This window comes from Rhododendron vialii, chromosome 9a (assembly GCF_030253575.1).
Source record: "Rhododendron vialii isolate Sample 1 chromosome 9a, ASM3025357v1".
NCBI classification, from domain to species: Eukaryota; Viridiplantae; Streptophyta; class Magnoliopsida; order Ericales; family Ericaceae; genus Rhododendron; species Rhododendron vialii.
In genome coordinates this window covers 31,768,204-31,790,711 of record NC_080565.1, presented here as the reverse complement: position 1 = coordinate 31,790,711, position 22,508 = coordinate 31,768,204, and the positions used below count along the sequence as shown (strand labels likewise).

The following is a 22,508-nucleotide window of genomic DNA, read 5'->3' as shown; positions in this document are numbered from 1 at the left end:
TGGAATCTGTATTGCCTCCGGACTTTTTATGGAATGAAATTGACACTTTAAAAAAAAAGGTGTTGCATATAAATACTCTGTTATATGCTCCGTTTCTTTAACATATTAGGCTTCCAATTCCAACTGGTAATAAAATATTCTCTCTCCCTCTTCAAATGCCTGTTTGAGAAAGAAACAAAGATCACCTTTTCACCCATTATTGATCTTTTAGGCAACCAATATTGCTTTGCTGTACGTGCATTCTAGTATTACATTTACATGCAGATATGTAAGATTAGGAAGGGTTCTTTCCGGGTTCCTTTCTCTTAAACTTGATCTTTGCCAAAGCTTTTCAAGATCCCAAAATTAGAGTTTTGTCTTTTTTTAAAACATTTTTCACCAAGCATTTGTTAATTTCGAAATTATAGTGTCAAAATACCGAGGCCCCGTACCTCAATAATTACAGCTAATGCTACTGACTTTAGCTTGAGGAAAAAAAAAAAACAGAGAAGCGATTTCTCGTTACCTTCTATAAAACCAATACTCCTACTAATATTCTTGTCCCTTGTCAAATTTTCTACAGGGTGAAAGGATATGTATATTCTGACGAAATACTACTCAAACTTCACAAGAACGACTTTCTCAAATCTATCAACACTAGAGGATGGAAGCCGTTATAACGGCGGTATTTGTTGCTACAGCTTACGCAATTTGGGATGCCTTGCGTAAGAAATATGGAACAACGTGACACAAAATATGCATGTAAGTGCATTGGTTTTTTATTATGTAAGATATGACCATAAATTTTTTGAGAGTTTGTGCCACTTTTCAATCACTTGTATCTCGTATTGCATACTGTTTATGTGATTTTGAAAACATTGTCTAATACAAATTAATTGAGATTTATTAAACAAGATTCATATTGAATATAAAATTTATTACTGATTTAAATATATAATGAGTTTTTTACTCGGTTAGAATAGAACGAGAAACTATTGGGTGTTCCACTTTCTTTTTAAAAATTCTTTTTGAAAAAGAAGGTAATTTCAATTTAAAAAAATATGTGTTTACGCAAATAATTTTCCTACCAATATGAATTTTGTTTGATAGATCTCATTGAGATCTTTTAAACAATGTAAAAAAAATTGGAAAATTATTTTTCATTTTCATAATATGTGAGTTTGAAATTACATTCTTTTTGAAAAGGAAAGTTTAGAAAGAAAACGGAACGGAGAATGGGAACGGAGCGAGTAATTGTACAAACTTTTACCCATTAAGTTTTTAAAATGGACACTTATTAAGAGACCGTCCGAAATGGACTATTATTTGGGTGTGGAGAATTCACTACGCCCCACCAAATGTAGTACTCCCTCCGTCCCTTTTTAAGTGTCCTGCTTCGTAACTCCAACTTATTAAAAAGACATCATCATTACACCTTTCACATAAACTTTTTCCTCCACTTTTTCTACTTACCCATCATCATTACACTTTTTACTCACTAACTTTTCAAAATAAAATCTACTTTTAGGGACAAAATAGACAATACACCAACTTTTACCCCTTAACTTTACAAAATGGACACTTATTAAGGGACAACCCAAAATGGAATACTGGACACAAAAAAAGGGACGGAGGGAGTATATAAAAACAAATTTTTCGAGTCTGTTCGTTTTGAGCCTAATTTTTGTGGTTTTTCGATTAGTATGAAAAGTAAAAAATTACTATGACTTTTACCCAAATATTTTTTGAAATATCCAAGATAAAGCCGGCATTTTGGGGTTTTTTTTTTTTGGGATATTTGGACTTTATCTTGGATATTTTCATAAATATTTGGGTATAATTTTTTATTTTTTCAATTCTTCTCATCTAGACGAATCAATAATCCACAAAAGTTTATTATAAAATAACAAAAGCGAAAAAAATTCGAATAAGAACAAAAACAAAAAAAGCACAAATTCCCAATCAGTTAAGATGAGAATCAAACCGTGTGGGGTTGCTCAATTGCTAAAAGTCTTCCGCACTATGAATTAAGGAGTTGATTTTCGCACCCCAAATTGTCAACTTTGGAGACGCCAGACACGCACATTTAAGATGGTTCACTTCCACCACAAATTTCCAATAAGTTAAGATGGGAATCAAACCATGTGGGGTTGCTCAATTGCTAAAAGTCTTTAGCACTATGAATTAAGGAGTTGATTTTCGCACCCCAACTTGTCAACTTTGGAGACGCTGGACGCGCACAATTTAGATGGTTCACTTCCACCACAAATTTCCAATCAGTTAAGATGGGAATCAAACCGTGTGGGTTGCTCAATATATTGCTAAAAGTCTTCAGCACTATGAATTAAGGAGTTGATTTTCGCACCCCAAATTATCAACTTTGGGGAGGCTGGACGCGCACATTTAAGATGGTTCACTTCCACCACAAATTCCCAATCAGGAGGGGACACAGTACAATAAGAGACGTTTCTTCACATTTGAACATGCAGCAGTTGCCCTATTTATAGAGTACTGAACAGGATAAAGGAGAGCAAAAAGGGGGACCATCAGTCGCCTCAAAACGACGCAGTTTTGCGTTGTCTCGAGTCCCAGTTAAATGGGAATCAAACCGTGTGGGGTTGCTCATAAAGTCTTCAGCACAAGGAGTTGATTTTCACACCTCCAAATTGTCAACTTTGGAGAGTGCGAAAATTAATATGGAGCTTATCTTCTTTCTCAACTATAAATACCCTCCAAATCCAAAAACAGACGCACAAATCAGTGGAGAAAGAGGGAGAGGAGAGCAAAAGCACAATGGTGATTTAGAGAGAGAAACTTAGGTGGATTTCGGTTTTTCACACACCCGAACGCCAATTCGAGATATACCAGCTTTAGCACGAGCACGAGCACCTCCAAACCAATCCCCAATCACCCGAAGTCAGCCCTGGGGTTCTCGGAGCCGTTGTCTTCTCGGTTTAGCCGAAAATCCAAAAATCGCGTTTTAAGCTTTTCGGTCGGAATCGAGGTAGATTAATTACTTCCCTACTCTCTCCTAAATATATTATGCGCTTACGTATTAGTTTTAACATTCCGGAGTGGAAGAAATTGAACCAAATGTCGCACGGCCGAAACCAGTGGGTTTCCTCTGTTTTTCTCGGCAGGAACAGTACCTTTATTAAAATTTCAGTCAACCCCTTTAGCTTTTAAATATTATGTTTCGGCCCAATCAATAATCATAAATCGTATTTATTAGAACTGAAAAAATTGTCATAATGCTTTGACTAGTATTAAATTAGCATGAAGTTTAATATTATTATTTTCTAATTCCTTATTTCTATGTATATAATTTACTTCAAATAGTATTAAATTAGTATGAAGTATAATAACCCCATCAAAGACTTGTTATATTGGTTGCCTTATGTATAACAAAAATGCTACTTGCACAACCGTTGTGTTAGTTGTGTGCGTAATTCTGATCGTCCAGATGCATTTGGACGGTCTAGATTTTATAAAAACTCTTCCAAGGAAAAGTTTAACTTTTATGGGGAAGATCTTGAGCGAATCCTGGCCATTTATTATAGCAATGGATGGTGGGAGATTAGTTGTATATTGTGTTTTACATAATTGTTGTATGTGTAGCATTTTTGTTTCAATTATTCTAGAACCACACCCAAATACACACCCATAAATACAAGAGTATAGGCTCCACACACATTAAAATGTGCAATGTGTGTGGGTGTGTATTTGGATGTGTAAAATGAGTGTGGTTATAGAATTATTAATACTATTTAGTACTATCATGGGCGGGGCACTTAAGGACAAGTGGGGTCTATTGACTCCACTCACTTTGATTTTTCACCAAAACATTAGTTTTTTTGCAACCAAATTTTTCTAGGGCGCCGCTATTCGCAGCCCTTTATTTTCTTCCATAGCCCACTACATTTCGATAAATGGTTGTTGAAAATCATAAATAACATTTCGGTAAATTGCTGTTGAAAACAAGATTATATTTCGGTAACTACATGTCGAAAATATGTTCAACTTTGGGTAAACAACTGCCGAACATACACTTTCAGTAAATAGCTGTTGAAAAAAATATTATATTTCGGTAATTGAATGCTGAAAATATATCTCAATTTTGGTAACTAATTGTCGAGTATAATTGAAAATTTTTAACGAGCTATGGGAGAAGATAGAGGGCTGCGAATAGCAGCGCCCTTTTTCTATTTTGACCTCACTAAAATTGCCCCAACTTATTTTAAATGCATAAAAATCCAAAGCCTTCTTTTCTTTTCAAGAAATGGTAGTGCTAGAAGCGAGACTATCATACATTATTTTAAACATATGACAAGTTTTTTGGAGCCAATTATATATATAACGGTTGTGCAAGTAGCATTTTTGTAATTGAAATAGTATTGCTAAATACTCTGTGTATGCTCTGTTTCTTTAACTCATAGGCTTCCAACTGGTAATAAAATATTCCTCTCCTCAAATGCCTATTTGAGAAAGACACAAATAGGCCTGTCAATGGACCGGATTCGATCTGAAAAATTCGATTCAAATGCAGATCCGAATTCGATAACGTCGATCCGATAATCCGATCCGGTAATCCAAATACGGATCGGATCAGATCGGATTAAATCCGATATCGATCCGAATCCGAACTTTATTTTTAAATTATTTTTAAAAATAATCAGTAAATTTTTTATTTTGAAAAAAAAATGTTTAAGAAGTTGTATTTTTATATTTTACTTTTTTTCGGAAAATATTTTTTTTTGAAAAAAAATTGTATTTTTTTGAAAAATATAAATTTTTTTTTTGCTAAAATTTTTTGAAGTAAAAAAGTTTTCAGATAAGATTCGGATTTTGATGTAATAACTTGTGAATCTTCGTGAAATTCTCTTAAAACATATATCCATCCTTCATGAATGAGCAAACGATGCAAGTTGCCTGGAGTGGTAGCCCAATAGCAGGGATTTTGTACTATCATGTATTTGATTGGGGTTTAAATCTCAATAATTACAGCTTACCGCTACTGACTTTAGCTTGAGGGGAAAAAAATCAATTTCTCGTTACAATGCTATAGACCTTGTATAAGAACAATACTAATATTCTTGTCCCTTGTCAAATTTCCTACAGGGTGAAAGGATTTACATATTCTGAGGAAATACTCAAAAACTTGACGAGAACGACTTTCTCAAGTCTATCAACACTAGAGGATGGAACCCGCTGTGACCACGGCAATCATTGCTGCAGCTGCAACAATTGTTGTAGCCTATGTGACAGGTCCATTATATATTTCAATTACTCTAGGTTTTATTTTATTTTTAGCCAATTATTCAATCACGGAAAAACATCTTATTTTTCAGTATTATAGAGATTTCATGGATAATTTTTCAAAATTTTCCGTACTAATTCAATGAGTTATTTAAATGGTGTGAAACAATTCAAAAAATTTATTATCCAAGATATAACCCTAAAATTTCTGGACAATTATTTAGGGGTGGAGAGAGTACGCATAATGTCACACTAAAATTCACTATGCCACACCAAAATGTAGTGTATAAAAGCAAGTAGGATATTGAGACTGGAAGAGGAATGTGAATGGAAATCCCCAACTAAGCCCAACTAAACATGGAAATGGGAAACAATCTATTTGCAACCTGCATTCTATTCTTGTGTCTGTTCCATTCCAAAGAACCAAATGCACATCCAAAGAATTAGCCTAATCTACAAATTCCTAACCAAATTACTTCTTGATTTTTCTTGTGATTTCAGCTGAATAGAACATTTCATAGATTAAAAAGCAAGTCTAGATAAACGATTGAATATGTGTGTCTAATTTGTGCAGCTAGATATACAGCTAAATATACAGCTAAATATATGGCTAAATACAGTTGAAAAGATGGAAGATCGATTTCAGCGATTGGTGGATGAAATGGAAGCTAAGAAAAAGGCCTATTGAAAAATGAAGTGCCTTTCAGATGTGAATGGCTCCGTAATCTGAAACTTTTACCACTTTTCTGCTCCTCTATTTTATCTTGCTTCTATGTGAAATTGTTGCCAGTAAGAACCATAATTACATGTAATTGGAATAAATTTGCACGTTGTGTTTTCATTCAATTTGTGAATTTAACCTGAAAAATTTTAAAAAATGGTTGCTATAGGAGAATTGATTCTATAGTCTGTGTTTGGTCCGTCCCAAGTCACATATTCTTTTGGCAAGACGCTGTCCTCTCAATCTTCACTCAATGCTTTCATTCTCGGTTCTCGCTATCATACGTTTTACTAGTAATTTAGAACATTTTTTGAAGGCGCCTTCACACCTCCGCTTATGTTCATGCATGCAAAGTAGTACTTAGACTCCAACCACAAACGCGAACTTACGGACTTGGCCTATCACGTCGAATAAACAAGAAGGTAACACGACAATCTTCATTTTGACGTGGAGAGATGTCTGCTCTCTTCTATAATTCGTTTCCCTGCTTAATTTTACAGTATTTGCACTTTACTGAAGTCTGGAATCCTACATTTCTTAGTCATTCATCAGAGAAAGTACATACACTGTTCTCGGTTTGTGGAGCACACCAAATGCAGTGTTGCTTCTATGAGTAAGAGATCATTGTATACCAAGGGACAGACGTCCAAAACTTTGCAAGTGTTAAAACATCTAACTCAAAACCAATTGGTTACGAGGGGAGAGTTCGCCTAGGCTCATATACTAGTTTTGGAGGTTATAAATTAACCAATGCGGGACAAACTCTAATAGTAAGCACATAGGATGAAAGAAGAATCTTGGCTTAAAGATATTGTCAAAACCCTAGCCTCAATCAACAATCGGCATTTGTATGTTTCATTCCAGTTTCTGTTTTTCCAGAAGTCTGGTACTGCTTTGTTTGTGTTACCATTTCATTATCACGAAATAAGTAGTTCAATTCTGTTAAATAGTCTCAGAATTCCAGCAGCACCTAAAGTATACATGAATACTAGATTTAACAGCAAACAAAGTGCAAAATAGGATCGCAAGATTCGAAGCATGACAGTGTCAATCTGATTTGTATCTCTATATATAAACACATGGAGAAAATTGAGCCCATGGCTCAAGTATAAATGCAAGAAACCTCTACTTCAACATCTTTTGATTTACCTCCTCATATCCATTCCATCCCTGAAGTACGTGTTCCGTTTCGAGTCTACCAACCTTTCTCTCCACTCTGTCCATCCTTCTCTCAAGTGAGTGAAGTTGCGCGATGACTTCTGGTCCATCTTCAAGACGAGACCAAAACAGGAAAAAAGAAAAAAAACAAAGTTTAAGTAAGATTACCCAATAGATCAGGGCTAAAAGATGCCATAATAATTCATTCTTCGAAGTTCAGCCGTTAGGGTACATTCTTCCATACTTATTTGTTTCAACTAAATAATACACAAAACAGACTAGCTGTCACTATCATTCTGAAGTATCTTGGTCTTTCTGGTCTAAGTTCATTGGATCATATACTCGTAAATATTTCCTTCTTGGAAACCAAAGTAGGGAATCATGTGATTTTCCTATTGAAGTCCATACGAGGATAGCGGACACATACACGGAAAAAGATGGAAAAAAAAGAAGGCAAGTAAAGAAAGCAGCCAACTTTGAATATATATGCATCGTACAGCTAACTTTCTGAGCATGTTGTGGAAAATTCTGGGCATATAGCCTTTCTGAAATTTCATAGGACTTGGCTCATATCTAATTTCTCCCTCTTGTTAGGAACTGATACTACGACGAAAAATAGCAGCCACAAGACAAAGTAACAAAACAAAATAAAACAGGCCCTCATCGTCACTCACCTGCATTCTCACTCTTGGCAGGCTAAACCCGCAAAAAGAAAAGAAATAGGTCGTATCATGCATTAGATATATGTTCTTCAATCAGTCAAACTATTGAAGTACCATACAGTTGTTGAGTTTTCATGTAGAAAGTATTAATAGAGTCGATGCGGGTTCACCAGAGTGGTCGACCCATCAGTCACGAAGGATCCAAAGTACAACGAAGAAAAAAGGGAAGCAGTTTAGCAGCAAGAGAGAGGCTTTGGGGTCTCTGAAACTATAATACAGAAGCTCAAAGAGAACTTCATGGAAAGAAGGAATTAGATAGCACAGCCTATTATTTCTAGGGAGTCAAGCCATAATATGGCCGTGTGGAGATATCCACAATATGTATGTGAACAATAAAGATTGTAGCGGTCTATGAATGTAATATCAAAGCCGACACTCCATTATTTCAGCTAATCGTTTGGAATCAAGGATCAAAAATGAATCGTTTGGAGATATCCACAATATGTATGTGAACAATAAAGACTGTAGCGGTCTATGAACGTAATATCAAAGCCGACACTCCATTATTTCAGCTAATCGTTTGGAATCAAGGATCGAAAATGAATCGTGTACTTTTTTTTTGTGATTTTTGATTAGTAGCTGATCATTTGTAACATGGAAGACCGAAGCTAAAATGTAGTCCACTCATGTCACAAAAGGTTAATTACTTTGAATTAAACACGAAAATTTACACATACACACAAAAAAAAAAAAAAAAAAAGAGGCATTACCCCAATGTGTCGTCGGACTAGAATCATTCTTCTTCTTGTCACCATTTTCCTTTAATGCTGAAAAATGGACAAAAATGAATAGTCATTTCCTTACTCGTTTATCAAAGAGTCTTGTAAACTAGCAGCACATCATTCTTGAAGTAGGAGTATACAACGGCATATGATTTCTCCACCAGAATGAGACTAAGTAACCGTGTTAATGTCCATCAAGTTGTTTTTGCAACTTCATATAAAATTAGTTGAGGCTGGTTATGATTTTTTCAGCCTACAATCTGAGATTCAGGTCACTTTTATGAAAAAAAATCTGAGATTCGAAGTGATATAAAACAAGTTGAATATTGAAAAATCCAAGAGTTGACATGAGGAATTTTCCTGCCTCTTATTCCAAGAATCTATCACTAGCACATCTTTTTAAATTTAGAACCCAAAAATTTGTAAAGATAGATGTGATGTGTCACCTGCAAAAAAGCTGAAAGTGATAATGAGACCGTGCGCAATGATAATTATTATTTTTTATTTTGGTATGTTGTCTTGGTTAGCTTGGAAGTGGAAACATTTTAGACATGTAAGGGAAACGACAAAAGAATTTGGAAAAGTTCGACAATATTGGGAAACAAAAAATAACGCCCATAAAAGTGTTACTGCATTTTAATAACTAAGTACTTGAACAAGTTGAGTTCCATTCATATCAGGAACTCATAAACAGAAAGATTAAAGGCTACTTCCAATTTTGGTATGGTTTGTACTCTTTTAGTGCAATTATGAATGTTTGGTACAAAACGTAAAAAGTGGGGTATTTCGATGAAGTTACATTTTGATTTTTTGAACCTTTTACACTTTGGCCTCTTCTATGGAGACCACTTGAAATTTTGTTCTTTAATTGTATGACTTTGGGTTGTAAAACTTTGGCTAAAGTTATTGGTTTGGGACATACTGAGCTGAGTCTACCTTTGCAATACTAAATAGTGCAAGGTTTATTTAAGGAAATATTGTCTTGTTCGATACATTGTTAGTACTTAGTAGTCCTTCATGGTTGGTTCTACCTAAACTTGGCTGCATAAATAATACGACCATTCCTCCTATGTGATGAACAAGGAAGTGATTACAAGTTACTTGTTTGAAACCTTAAGACTAGCTTAATTATGTGAAGTTGCTTGTCATGGTTATTATTATCAGGTGCTTATGGCTTAAGCAAGATAAACCCTAGATTTTTTTGAACTAATATTGAGATGTACAACATGCACAGACCCAATTATAAGCAACGGTAGGCAAATATCAAGTACGTCTTCAGAAGGACCTGTTAGAAGGTGCAGAAAAGCTACAGTGATGGAGGCAATGCCGGTGATGATTGCCACGACGATGGTAGGATGCATAGTGTTGATAAACCTCAGAAAGTCACAATATGCAATTACTTTCACCCTGCAAAAAGGTTGAAAAGTTACAAAACCATTGGAAGAAAGGCAACGTAAGTGATGGATTGTTTCTGCAGAATGAAGATATGAATTTAAGGAAGATTTGATGTTAGAGAAAGACCGCATGAAGATAATAACTTGGCAGCACTAAAGCGAAAAAAATGATTAATGTTTCCCTTGTGGTGCCCAGCCAAATCCGACCAAAGGGAAAATCATGATCAGACAAGAAGGAACATCCTGCTGTCTTATCCATACGACTTCCCACGACCGTTCAAAATTTGAAGGTTGTTATGCTTTTAATGTCCTATTTTGTGGTACTTGAAGATTTAATTTTGAACCATCATTCACTTTTAACCGTTGCTGCAATCTTAGTAGGGGGAGTTGGAGACAATGAATGACTATCCAATTCTATTATCAATGATCACAATTCCATGACGCATTCAAGTGAAAGAAATCCTGATGAACGAGAATGAAGGGTAGCCAAGTGGTAAGGTGCTCCCTTTACCAGGATAAGATCCTGGGTTCAATCCTCACTGTAGGGTCCCATTCTCTACCCTCTTAGATAAGGCTAGTGTAGATTTCTTCCCTGTACACACCCCCCAAAAAAAAAAATCCCAATTTCCAAAGCCAAGAACTTGACGATCTGGATAATAAAATATACTGAATAAAAATCGAAAAGAATGTAATTCGGACATATGTTGAAAAGGGAGAAAAGCTAGAAAAAATTGGACAAAACTTAACAACTTGAGAACTTTATATACGAATTGCAAAAATGCTGATATCTTACTCTTGAGATGCTATAGAAAGCGGCTACACAGTTCTCTGATCGACGATCACGACTCCCCTGCACATAGGAAACAAAAATACTAAATACCCACAAAGACAGCACATAGGCCCCATATACATAAATCACAGGAAATGAGAGTAAGCTTCATGGTTTGGCAAGAATGCAGATAAGAACTAATCCAGTGAAAGCAGAGACAAACTAAACTCAAACGCATACCCAAAGGCACGTGCATAGACAAAGGGGGCGAAACCAAGTTGTAGTGCCAAGAAACCAGAAATCTTGAGTACTTTTTTCCTCGTTTGGCAAAAGATCAACAATTACAAACTGATATGATCCTTATAAAAAGGGAACAGAGGCCTCTTACCAGTTGGTCTGCGTGAAAGAAAGAGGGTAGTATAATATTAGCTGCCTCAATGGCAATTCAACCGTGGGAAAAAAAAATGGCAATTCAACCACCAGTCCACAGGTGACAGTTGTAATCTTGTGAGCCAAAAGCTTAGAACCGTGTAGAGATTTTCTTTTTCCAGTTGATAATCGAAAGATCTGATAAAAAAAAGAGAGAGTTGATAATCGAAAGAAAAGCTTCTAATTAAATACTAATTAAATTACGTATGATAACCTCAATTATAATATTATCTAATGATTTGTTGGAGCAATTAGATATTAACTACTGTCGATTTAGGGCCATTTGGAAGTTTTAGTGAGGTCACAATTATACTGAAATGGATATTTTTTGTGGCAATATTGCATGGCCATTGAAATCAACTTTTACATCTCCGCGTAATTATTCAGTAGTCTTGGGGGACCGCCATAAATATGTGCGGTGGAAAAGGGTGGTGGGCACAAGGTGACGGTATCCAAAGACCACCAAATAATTTTTCGACCCAATGGCTCCGCTGTTGTCGATCCATGCCATTGAGTCTAGCCTAACTTTTTAGGGGCTTTTTGACATGGTCGTTTTGGTTTTTTTTTTTCTTGTACTTTACAAGATTCGGGTCAAATTTCTATGCCATATTTATTGTCCCGACAAGAGGAAAATAAAAAAGTGCAAAAACATACCAAAGTTGAAAAAAGATTGTATAAGACACCACAAAGACCCAAAAAATCGAAAAAAGTCAAATTTTTGGGTCTTTTACGTCTTCTTGGATGATCTTTTTTCAATACCGGTATATGTTTTTATACTCTTTTTATTCCTCTCGTTAAGACAAAAAACATGGTATAAAATTTTGATCCAAATGTTGTAAGATTAAGCGAGAACAACCAAAAAAAACTGTGCCAAAAAGCCCCCGAAAAGTTTGGTCAATCTTTCCTTCTTTGATAATGACAGATAATCAGTAAATGATACTCTAGAACTTAAAAACAAATCTCCCTACTTTTTTGAGTTCCTCCAAATTAAGAATCATAGGAATACTGTACATATGTGCCACAGAATCCCCAAAATCTTCTCTCCTGACGAAGTTTAATCTTCTCAATTTTTTCTTTAATTTGGCTAAAAAGTTGAGTGAAACAATCATTTGACACAGAGCAGTACTTAAATGAACAAACCCAAATTTAAGGATAAATATGAGTTAAAAAGCTGCATCAATGACATAAGCTTAGGTTTAAAAATTACAAGCTTCCATTATTTCAGTTACAGAGAATAAATTCCTTGCTTAGAGTGAAAAAAATGAATAAAGAGTTTTTCACTTCAACGAGTCTTCAATTTGCCTACAACCCAAGTGGCTATTGCGACTTTAAGTGCACTGCCACCAGCAATGGGATTGTTGGACACCATATACCATTAGGAAACTGCTGATTGTTTATCCATCCGAATCCCATCTAGAACATAGGCCAATCAACTCACGTACCTTGATCTTTCATATGTGGATTTCGCCAATCGTTGCTCACAAGAAACAAAGTATTCATATCTGGCGTCCTAAGCATTAGATTGTATATTCATTAGGACACCAATGCTTGTGAAAACATCAGTAGGTTCTGGAGCTGCTGTGTTTGAGATGAATATGACCCAGTTGAATATGCTTCCTCTTAGGAATGCTGTGGTTCTGAACTTGATAAATTGTATGAAACGTCTGGTTTACCTCTACAAAACTATGGCCGGGAATCTTTTTTTTCAACTCTCTTTCTTCCATCAACTTTCTCAATCTTGCTACATCTTCCCACCTACCAGCTTCAGCATACATATTGGCCATAAGGACGTAAAAGCTAACAGTTTGAGGTTCCAATCTGTAGAGTCGGTCAGCAATAATCTCTGCTAGCTCAAGATTGCCATGGATTCTACAAGCACCAAGCAGAGCTCCCCAAACATCACTATTCGGCTCACTTGGCATGCTATGAATAAATTCGTAAGCCTCTGCTAATTGGCCAGCTCGACCAAGAAGATCCACCATACAAGCACAATGCTCTAAACCAGGTCCTATTGAGTAATCTTTTCTCATGCTTTCAAAATGCTTCCTTCCTTCTTCTACTAAACCTGAATGCCTACAAGCTGTCAAAACAGCCATGAAAGTGAAGCTGTTTGGCATAATTTCTTCTTCTTTCATCTTTGAGAAGAACTTAAGAGCATCGTCCACATGCCCATGAGATGCACAAGCCCCTATAATCGAAGTCCAGGATACCACACTTTTACGAGGAAAACTGTTGAAAACACCCCTGGCCAAGTCTATGTTCCCACATTTTGCATACATGTCGATTAAAGCATTTGCGATCGAAACATTGGTTTCTAGGCCTCTGCTTCTCACAAGTTCATGTACCCATTTTCCAGTATTGAGTGCTCCCAAATTAGCACAAGCTGATATGACAGTCACCATTGTGATATAATCAAACTCAACGTTCTCGATTTCCATTCTATGGAAGAGCTGGATTGCATTCCCACCGGCATTGTTCTGTTCATAGGTAGCAATCATGGAATTCCATGAGACTAGGCTACGGACAGGCATCTGATCAAACAAACATTTGGCAGTATCTACAATTCCGCACTTGCCATACAAAGCTATCAAAGTGTTGGTCAGTGAAATATCCGAGTCCACCCCCAGTTTAACAGCATAACCATGAACCAAACTCCCCAAGTTGAAAAACTCCAAACCGGCACAGGCAGGAAGAACACTCACAAGCGTGACTGCATTTGGTTGAGTTCCCAAAGCTATCATCTCTCGGAAAAGACCCAAGCCCTTTTCGAAAAGCCCATTTTGTACATACCCCGCAATCATTGAAGTCCAAGAAACTATGTTCCTCACAACCATTTCCCCAAAAACTAACTCCGAACTTAAAGTCTCCCCACACTGTGAGTACATTGTAACCAAAGAACTCTGCACAAACACATCCAGATCGAACCCGTTCTTAATTACATTGCAGTGTGCTTCCCTCCCTTCCCTCAAGGCCGAGAGGACTGCACATGACCGAAAAACGAAAGGAAAAGTATATCTGTCCGGTAACAACCCAATTCGATGCATGTCTCTATAGAGCATTAAGGCCTCTTGACAAGGACCCAGATTGGCGTAGCCTCGAATCAGGTTGTTCCAAACGAACACATCCTTTTCAGGCATTACATCAAACATTTGGCGTGCATAGTCCATTTTTGGAGCCAAGGAGCAGGCTAAGGTGATGAGTTTGGTCGATAACAGAAGGTTTCTGTGAGACCCATTAGCGAGAACAAGAGCATGGATTCGCTTGAGGTCCGAAAGAGAGGAACAAGAGTTCAAAAGGTAGTTAAAGGGATTCAAGGGAAGGGAGTGGTAGTTTTTACGGAAGTGAGAGACAGCAAACAAAATGGGTTCAAGTTTTGTACAACTGGCTCTGTTGAAGGAGGTGAGGATCATTAGCTTGACATCCCTTGTAACAACACTTGAAATTGTTCGATGAATTTCTTTCAGAAAGGAAATAAAAATGCGAAAAATTTGAATACTGATAGATGTAGATTGAACCTAAATTGGGCCAACTGGCCCAACATGCAAAATGATATTGCAATCCTATTATACCATTCCGGTGAACCAAATGGCCCCTGAGAAGAATTAGCCTAATATAGATTCCTAACCAAATACTTTTTACAAAAATGCTAAGGACACATCATGTGTGGCACAAATCAGTCACACTTCTCTCACATACAGGTGGGACCTACTCAAATACTTTTACAAAGATGCTAGGGGCACATCATGTGGGGCACACTTTAGTCACACCTCTCTCACATACAGGTGGGGCCCACTATTTTGGGGGCTGCACCTGTATGTGAGAGAGGTATGACTGAGGTGTGCCACACCGATGTGTCTCTAGCATACTTTTAATAATTTCATTCTTGAAGGTAAGAAAATAAACGATTGTCCATAATTAAGGAGTAAACCAAATTAAACCTAATCAAACCGAGCATTGTGTCTCTGGGCAGACCATGAACTGATTCTGCCCTGGCTAAACCAAAATTTATATAGGAACCAAAATGCCGACCAACATTGATTAAATTATCATAACATTTCGCAGTATTGGAATGTGTTGAATTGAGACCTCTTACATGCTTTATAATTTAAACATAAAGAGTAAGATTGTAAAAACTACTCCCTCCGTCCCTTTTTAAGTGTCCTGTTTCGTAACTCCAACTTATTAAAAAGACATCATCATTACACCTTTCACATCAACTTTTTCCTCCACTTTCCCTACTTACCCATCATCATTACACTTTTATTCACTAATTTTTCAAAATAAAATCTACTTTTAGGGACAAAATAGAAAATACACCAACTTTTACCCCCCTAACTTTACAAAATGAATATTTATTAAGGGACAGCCCAAAATAGAATACTGGACACAAAAAAAAGGGACGAAGGGAGTAACATTTTTAAATCAATTTTAAACACATTAGTCAATGCTCTGCATCAATTAAATCAATAAAAATCCAAGCACACCAATCAGTTAGAGTTGGCTCAGAGCTAAAACTTGTGTTGCTGCCACTTTAAGGTGGGTCCCCCATTATTTAACCCTCAGAAATAAAAACATCAAAGATTTGATCAACCACTTACACAACTTCAACTGAGCTAATTTTGTACAAGGTCACTTAAAAATTTAGATTAAAATTTTTGAACGGTTTGGATTATTTGTGTGGGACTCAAAAGTTAACCCCCACACACCATTCGTACATTTTTGGTAGCCAAAGGTTCACTACCACTGGCGTTTTCATTTCTTTATATGGCGTATGGAAAGTTATGTTCATACGCATTTGAAAATGACTTTTTTATATCCTGTTTGTTTGTCAACTTTGTGATTCTCAAAATGTTTGTCCATTAACCCTGAGGCTGAACACTCATCCCCAGTTGATCAATTGTGTGCTATCTCCCAATTAAAATCTCAAAACGAAAAATATCACAATCATGTGTGTATATATACATACATACACGTGACCATGTCACAGAAAAAGTATAATTATTTCGAACAAAATGCAGACACACAAAGAAAGCATTCCATCAGAAAGAAAAAAAAAAAAGAAAAGAAAGAAAGAAAGAAAGAAAGAAAGCACAGAAGGATAATTATTTTGAACTGATGCAAACAAAGGAGTATCAATCTAACTCTCACAAACTTTGTATTTCATAAACACTCAATTGTATTACACTGAGAAACTGTGTTTCTCAAACACTGTCTCACACATTTTGACTGGCCACTTTTATTTTGCATACTTGCATATTCAGATTACAAGCCTATTTATAGGCTAAACAAATCACAGACGCACAAAGATAGCATTCAAACAGGAGAAGAATCACAAAGAAAGCATTCAAACAGGAGAAGAAACACAAAGAAAGCATTCCCCATGCATGGGCATGTTCAGCAAATCCAGAATCAAGATGCAAAACGTTTACGACATAAGAAGATTGAGATGCTAGACGACCTAGCAATTGTGTGTGGGAATGTTCAAGCTACTGGTGGATGGGCATGTTCAGCAAAGGATCTAAATGCTAACTATCCGAGGGAAACTAGTATTTTAGTGATGATGAGTGTTCACCTATATCAGATTTCAATGACACTGTGGGAGGAACACTTATGTGACATTAGCACAGGCAGCGGAAATGGATTTGCAACTCAACAAGGGAATACTGGTAGCCAAAAACCAACACTAGGCAAGCGCAGCCATGGATCTTCAAAGCCACTGACATGTCGCTCAAAGAAACCAAAAGGTGCAGACTGCAGAGCTTGTTGCTGAAACAATGGCTGCTGTAATTTCAAGTGCTTTTCTCTCGTTACATTACACTTTGTATGTTCAGGCTTTATTAATAGTAACTACTACTGGAAATAATTTAATATCTTTCCAATTCCTGTATTCCTGCATATGGATAGTGCGATCTAATTTCTTTTGGGTTCAGGTTCAGCCTGTTAATTCTGTTACATTCTTGACTGCTCCTCATCCCAGATCACATTGTTCTCATGACAGGGGTACATCCTTTCGCATTAATCTATTTCGTTTTAACAAGTTCATTGAGTAGGTTTCCTGACCTTGCTAGTTCAGGTCAATGTTTTGACATATCTCTGCCCCTTCTCGAATGGCATGGTAGGTAGTGTACCATTATGAAAGTGCATTCTTGATTTGGATGGAAAGAATTTTGACGGTGCTGCAATAATTAAATTTGACCTAACATATCCCAAGTTTAAGAGTTCTTAATATCTTTCAAATGTTTTTTTTCAACAAGCTTGTTTGTCAGATGTGTTACTTTGTATAATGCTTCGAAGAATGTTGACAGGGTCCAATGAATCGGGAAGTGAAGATATGGACCTTAGCAAGTGAAGAAGGCTGGCTGCTCCCTAGTGGTGCTGAAGCATGGCATTTTACTCAGACATTGGATTTGAAGAGTTCATCTGAATCTCGAATTGAAGGGCCATTCCTTAATCAAGTTGTGGTCCAATCCGGACGCAACCCGAAATGGATAATATTGCTGAGTTCACTGTAGCCATGCCGGTTCTAAGTTTTACGGGGACTAGTGATTTATTACTTCAGGGCGAACAGAATGTTCAAGTTTATTGTGTCCAGACACAGGCTATTCAGCAGTAGATGTGGAACAGATTGGTAGCGATGGGAAATGGCAAGGACAAGTGGAATAATCTGGGCCTGTTTGCGCTGCTATGTTGGCAACATGGCACATATATATGGAAGGCGAGGAATGACTGGATATTCAAGAAGTCTTGGATGGATAAAACGAGAATCAGTACTGCAAAAGTGGTGGAGGAGTTTAACGAGTTTTGTACAGCGACAAAGAAATCAAGGGATGAGCGAAGAGAGGGAATGGAGGATCCGACACAATCGTGGAGTCCACCGATTCAGGGAGGTCTCAAGATCAATATTGATGGTCCTTTCGATGCGGTCAAAGGTAAAGGGGGCGTGGGTTTTGTAGTCCGAGATGAGTGGCAGTGTTCAAAGTTTAGAGGCCATTCCTATTCCAAGAGCAAAGTCAGGGGAAGTTGTTGAAGCATTGGGGTTCAGGTTGGCTCCAGTGGTGGGAAACTCTTATGCAAGGATGAATTGGGTTTTGGAAGGAGATGCTCAAAGTATAGAGAGGATGCTGCAAGGGAAGTACCAAGTCAAAGGCAGTATGGAAGCTGTCATCAGTGATTTACTTTAGTTAATTGTTTATACTCTTGTTAATTTAATTTTGTTCCTCTCGCGTACATGTAATAGGATGGCCGATGTTGTGGCCAAACATGCACTATCAATTGAACTTCCCGTAACCTGGCAAGGAGACTGTTCGAGTTGGGCTCAACGCGAAGTTTTGTCAGATGTTTCGTTAATGAATTCATGAATAAAGTGATCAATTGGCAAAGAAAAAATTCCGTGGGTGGCGTAGCTACTAAGATCAATGTAGTCAACAACATCGGGAGCGCACTTAGGTGCCAGAAGAAGGAGGTGAGAAGTTCAACTCCTATACTCCTATTCTAAGTTTCTAATCTAATTGTTCTAACGAAAATCCTATAGGTACCGACCGGTACCATAGGAAAATCGCAGGGACGGCCGCGCCGGGCCGTCTTCGGCCACCGGACGGCCGATCCGGGCCGTCCAAAAATTTTATTAAAAAAAAAAGGAGGGGGCCCTCGCGAGATTCAATGGCATTCGACGCATGTAGGTTACTTGATCCAAACACTCCATTTTCATATATATATACAGTCCGGATCCAATGAGGGATCCGTTACGGTACGGGACTCCCCTTTCCCGATCGAATTGCGACGATCCGAGCCGCTCAAAGTGCGCAGAACGTGATTTTAAGGGTAGTCGCGAGAAATCAACAAAAAAAATGATCGGGAAGGGCTTGATTTGAGCAGTTTTTTACTGAACCGTTCAATAAAAAACTGTTTGGATCAAGCCCTTCCCGATCATTTTTTTTGCTGATTTCTCACGAGTACCCTTAAAATCACGTTATGATCACTTTGAGCGGCTCGGATCGTCGCAATTCGATCGGGAAAGGAGAGTCCCGCACGGTAGCACCGTGCGGGACCCCTCATTGGATTCGGACTGTATATATATATATACACGAAAATGGAGTGTTTGGATCGAGCACCCTACACGTGTCGGCTACTATTGAATCTCGCGCAGGCCCTTTTGTTTTTTTTTTTAGAATTTTTGGACGGCTCGGATCGGCCGTCCGGTGGCCGGAGACGGCCCGGCACGACCGTCCCTGCGATTTCCCTACGGTACCGATCGGTACCTGTAGCACTACTATTGTTCTAAAATACCGACTATCGCTGATAAAAAGACAAAATATCTATATCTCAAAGATACCCAATTACGAGTGATAATGAAGCCAAACCTACAAAATGGGATAAACCAAAATCAAAACGAACAAACCTGAACAATAACCACAACCACAACCCCCATAGGACGAGGCACAACGAACACATCGATTCAAACCCCAAATCATCAAGATAACCAAAGCAGCAATTTCGTTGAGAGTAAATCACAGCCTGATCGCGACCTGCAAAGAACTAGCTAGAGCTAAATCCGTAGATTAGGCACACAACCTGCCAATGAGTTCTAAAACACATTTGAGTCCTTTTCATAAATAATTTTAGGGATGTCTTTACCAAAACTTAAAATAGTAATACGTAAACTTAAATTCAAAGCTGTCTAGAGCGAGCAATAGCACACAAATTACAATACCACCACGTGTGTAAAGCCTTGAACAACCATTAATTACAACATAAATTAAGTCTTAATCACACTTTATTAGGTCTACATGCAAGAGCAGAAAAAAGCAATTAAACAAACTTGCAACTCTAATTTATCCATTTCTTCGATCATCAAGCTCTGGCCATAAGATTTCCATCCCTCTCATGGATCTCCTGAAAACGATGAAAACCGTTAGCGTAACCATTTCCTAGTCTTGACCCAAGCTCTGATATCATCCACAAAAGCCTTGATTTCCCACGGACATTGAGAGTTATCATCCTTGAAGCAGTTCATAAGTGCTAGACAATCTGATTCAAAGATAACTTCTTTGTAGTCCATCTCCACTGCTGTACTACAAGCTATGCGAAGGGCCCAAAACTCTCCGTGTCCGTGGGAAATCAAGGCTTTTGTGGATGATATCAGAGCTTGGGCCAAGACTAGGAAATGGTCTTTCATTTGGTGTAATAGGGAGATTAAATAGAGTTGCTCACGATTTAGCAGATTTTTGTGTTGATAGAAATTTTGCATTTCAAGCAGGATGTTTACCACCTGCTGTGGAAGTTTTGATTTCCAAAGATGTAAATCATTCTTGAGTTTCTATAAAATTGTGATCCTTTCAAAAAAAAAAGGCTAGTGTGTGGGAACTCGAATGACAACTTACATGTTTCCAGGATATACATGCATATTTAAAAGCAAAATTGTAGCTCAAAATTTGTAGGGCCCTACAAATACTGGAAAAAAAAACCCTTACAGATATCGAATTGAGCTAATTTTTTAAAAGAACTCATAAAAAATATTTTAAGAATAACTTGCGTTTAAATCATTTTTGTGGGATCCAAAATAGGCACCACAAAATCATGCCCATTTAAGAATTTTTTTTTTCCACGTTGAGTGGGGTTTTTCCGTTAGCAAATTGGTAGTGCTGTTTCAGAGCAAAACTAAGATTGGATGTGGCATCATGGGGTTCCTTGGATTTCTCAGAGTAAATCTTAGCCATTAAATGGACAACAATGGATAGTAGGAAACTGGATGGAATCTGAACCTGCTCAGTGATTACTCCATCTATCCCAGCTTGTTCACCGCTATGAAAAGTTGTGCAATTTTTAGATTTTTTTAAAAACAATTTAAAGAACGACCATCCATAATTTTTTTGAATTGCTTAGCACAAAATTACTTGATGAGTTCTTTTATTTTATGTAAAAAAAAAAAAAATTAAGCATTACGCACAAAGTATTTAGCTTTTTTATTTTAAAATTGCCTGATTTTTCCGAGGGAGCGACCAATTTGCAGAGGAGGGAGCATAAAAAAAGTGTTTAACAGCTCAGTGTATCAAAATGGTCATTTTGCATCTCTGACTCAGTTTTTGATTTTTTTTTTTAATTTGCAAAAAGGATGGGAGGGGACGACCGGTGTAGTAACTCCTATTGGACTTGACCATAGGGGTTCCCTGCCCACCAGTTGAATGTCTAATTCGAGTCATAGTTACAGTACGTGAGAACAGATCGTCACCACAACACCACCTAAGTACAAAATGACATGCGTACCACCCCTGTCACTAGGGAGACTCGAATCCGAGCCTCCGCTAGGGGTGTGGCATACCTTGCTATTCAGGCTACCACCATCGATGGTTTTTGAATTGGATTCTAGATTCAACTCCTAACAGCCCGTACAACATTCGTATGATGTTTATAATTAGGCCGTAATTTCGGTGGATCCGAGGATCCTGAAGTGCTGCGGGCACATCACAAGTCTACTGTCTACTCATGTCACAAAAGGACAATAACTTAAAAAAAATACACAGACACGTAAAGAAAGCATTACCCATTGGTCGATCATCCTTCCTCAGTCGTCACGAAACCAGTAGTGCGGCGTGGGATCAAGTTGAGGTGGCATTACCCATTGTTTGAAATCTCCTCCATGAAACCAGATCTGCAAGTTGGGAATTTTTAAAGGGCGGTGTGGTAGAAGTAGTGCGGCGTGGGGTCAAGTTGAGGTGGTATTGGTGGATATATACAAACGCCTTTTTACGTTAAGACAAGGCCATTGCAATTAAATAATGTGACGGCCATGTGATGCCAAATGGGGGTTCTGGCCCTTCTGGGGTGCGAAAAAATTTTTAAATAAATACACAATTGTATGTTATTTTCTTCAAAAACTCTTACAATAATATCATTTTACATTTGCCGTTCAAAAAAATTATCTTTTTACATTTATATTGTCGTAAGAGCATCAACAGTGGAATAAGCAAATGTGAATAATTAAAACATGCCACATCAGATTTTGATTATTCATTTAGAGGTTGCTAAAGTTAGTAATGTCAAATTCCACATTGGTTATTTTTGCCCATAATCAAAACCGATGGGCCCTCCAAACTTTTTCCCTTATTTCACGCATATTTTTTGAAAAAGCGGTTTTTGAAGGAAAAAAAAAACAGTTTATGTTAGAAATAGTTTTTCAAAAAACACACTTTGTTCACTTAAAAACTGTAAATATAATTTTGAGAAATTTTGAAAGAATTATATTTACACAAATAGTTTTGAAATTTTAAAAACTATAAATACAGTTTTTTAAAAACAGATTTTGTGTAAAAAAACAGTTTTCTATAAAAGAGTTTTGAAATTTCAAAAACAGATTTTTGA

General features: G+C 37.2%; 2 protein-coding genes and 1 long non-coding RNA gene across 10 annotated transcripts in view; 1 reads left to right on the top strand and 2 right to left on the bottom strand.

The window, feature by feature from the left end:
* The window catches only part of LOC131301151 (uncharacterized), a 99,217-nt gene that overhangs the window by 6,738 nt on the left and 69,971 nt on the right, over nt 1-22,508 (bottom strand). The window contains exons 1-5 of one of the 8 annotated variants that reach the window (XM_058327329.1): nt 10,962-11,140; nt 10,746-10,802; nt 9,844-9,965; nt 8,547-8,603; nt 6,866-7,224 (exon numbers count right to left, since the gene is read on the bottom strand). In XM_058327329.1, coding sequence (XP_058183312.1) covers nt 7,082-7,224; nt 8,547-8,603; nt 9,844-9,919 — 276 coding nt within the window. In that variant the 5' untranslated portion in view covers nt 9,920-9,965; nt 10,746-10,802; nt 10,962-11,140 and the 3' untranslated portion in view covers nt 6,866-7,081. Of the gene's footprint in view, nt 1-6,865; nt 7,225-8,546; nt 8,604-9,843; nt 9,966-10,079; nt 10,214-10,745; nt 10,803-10,949; nt 11,141-22,508 lie in introns of those variants that run through there. The other 7 variants (XM_058327330.1, XM_058327331.1, XR_009191171.1 and 4 more) reach the window with 7 other exon arrangements.
* On the top strand, nt 1,336-6,081 carry LOC131301161 (uncharacterized). The gene is made up of 3 exons (XR_009191174.1): nt 1,336-2,983; nt 5,098-5,244; nt 5,810-6,081. It is a non-coding gene; the product is annotated as an uncharacterized LOC131301161 (long non-coding RNA).
* LOC131301126 (pentatricopeptide repeat-containing protein At1g08070, chloroplastic-like) lies at nt 12,277-14,747 on the bottom strand. The gene has a single exon (XM_058327291.1). The coding sequence runs from the start codon at nt 14,558-14,560 to the stop codon at nt 12,710-12,712; it is 1,851 nt and encodes a 616-aa protein (XP_058183274.1). The 5' UTR covers nt 14,561-14,747; the 3' UTR covers nt 12,277-12,709.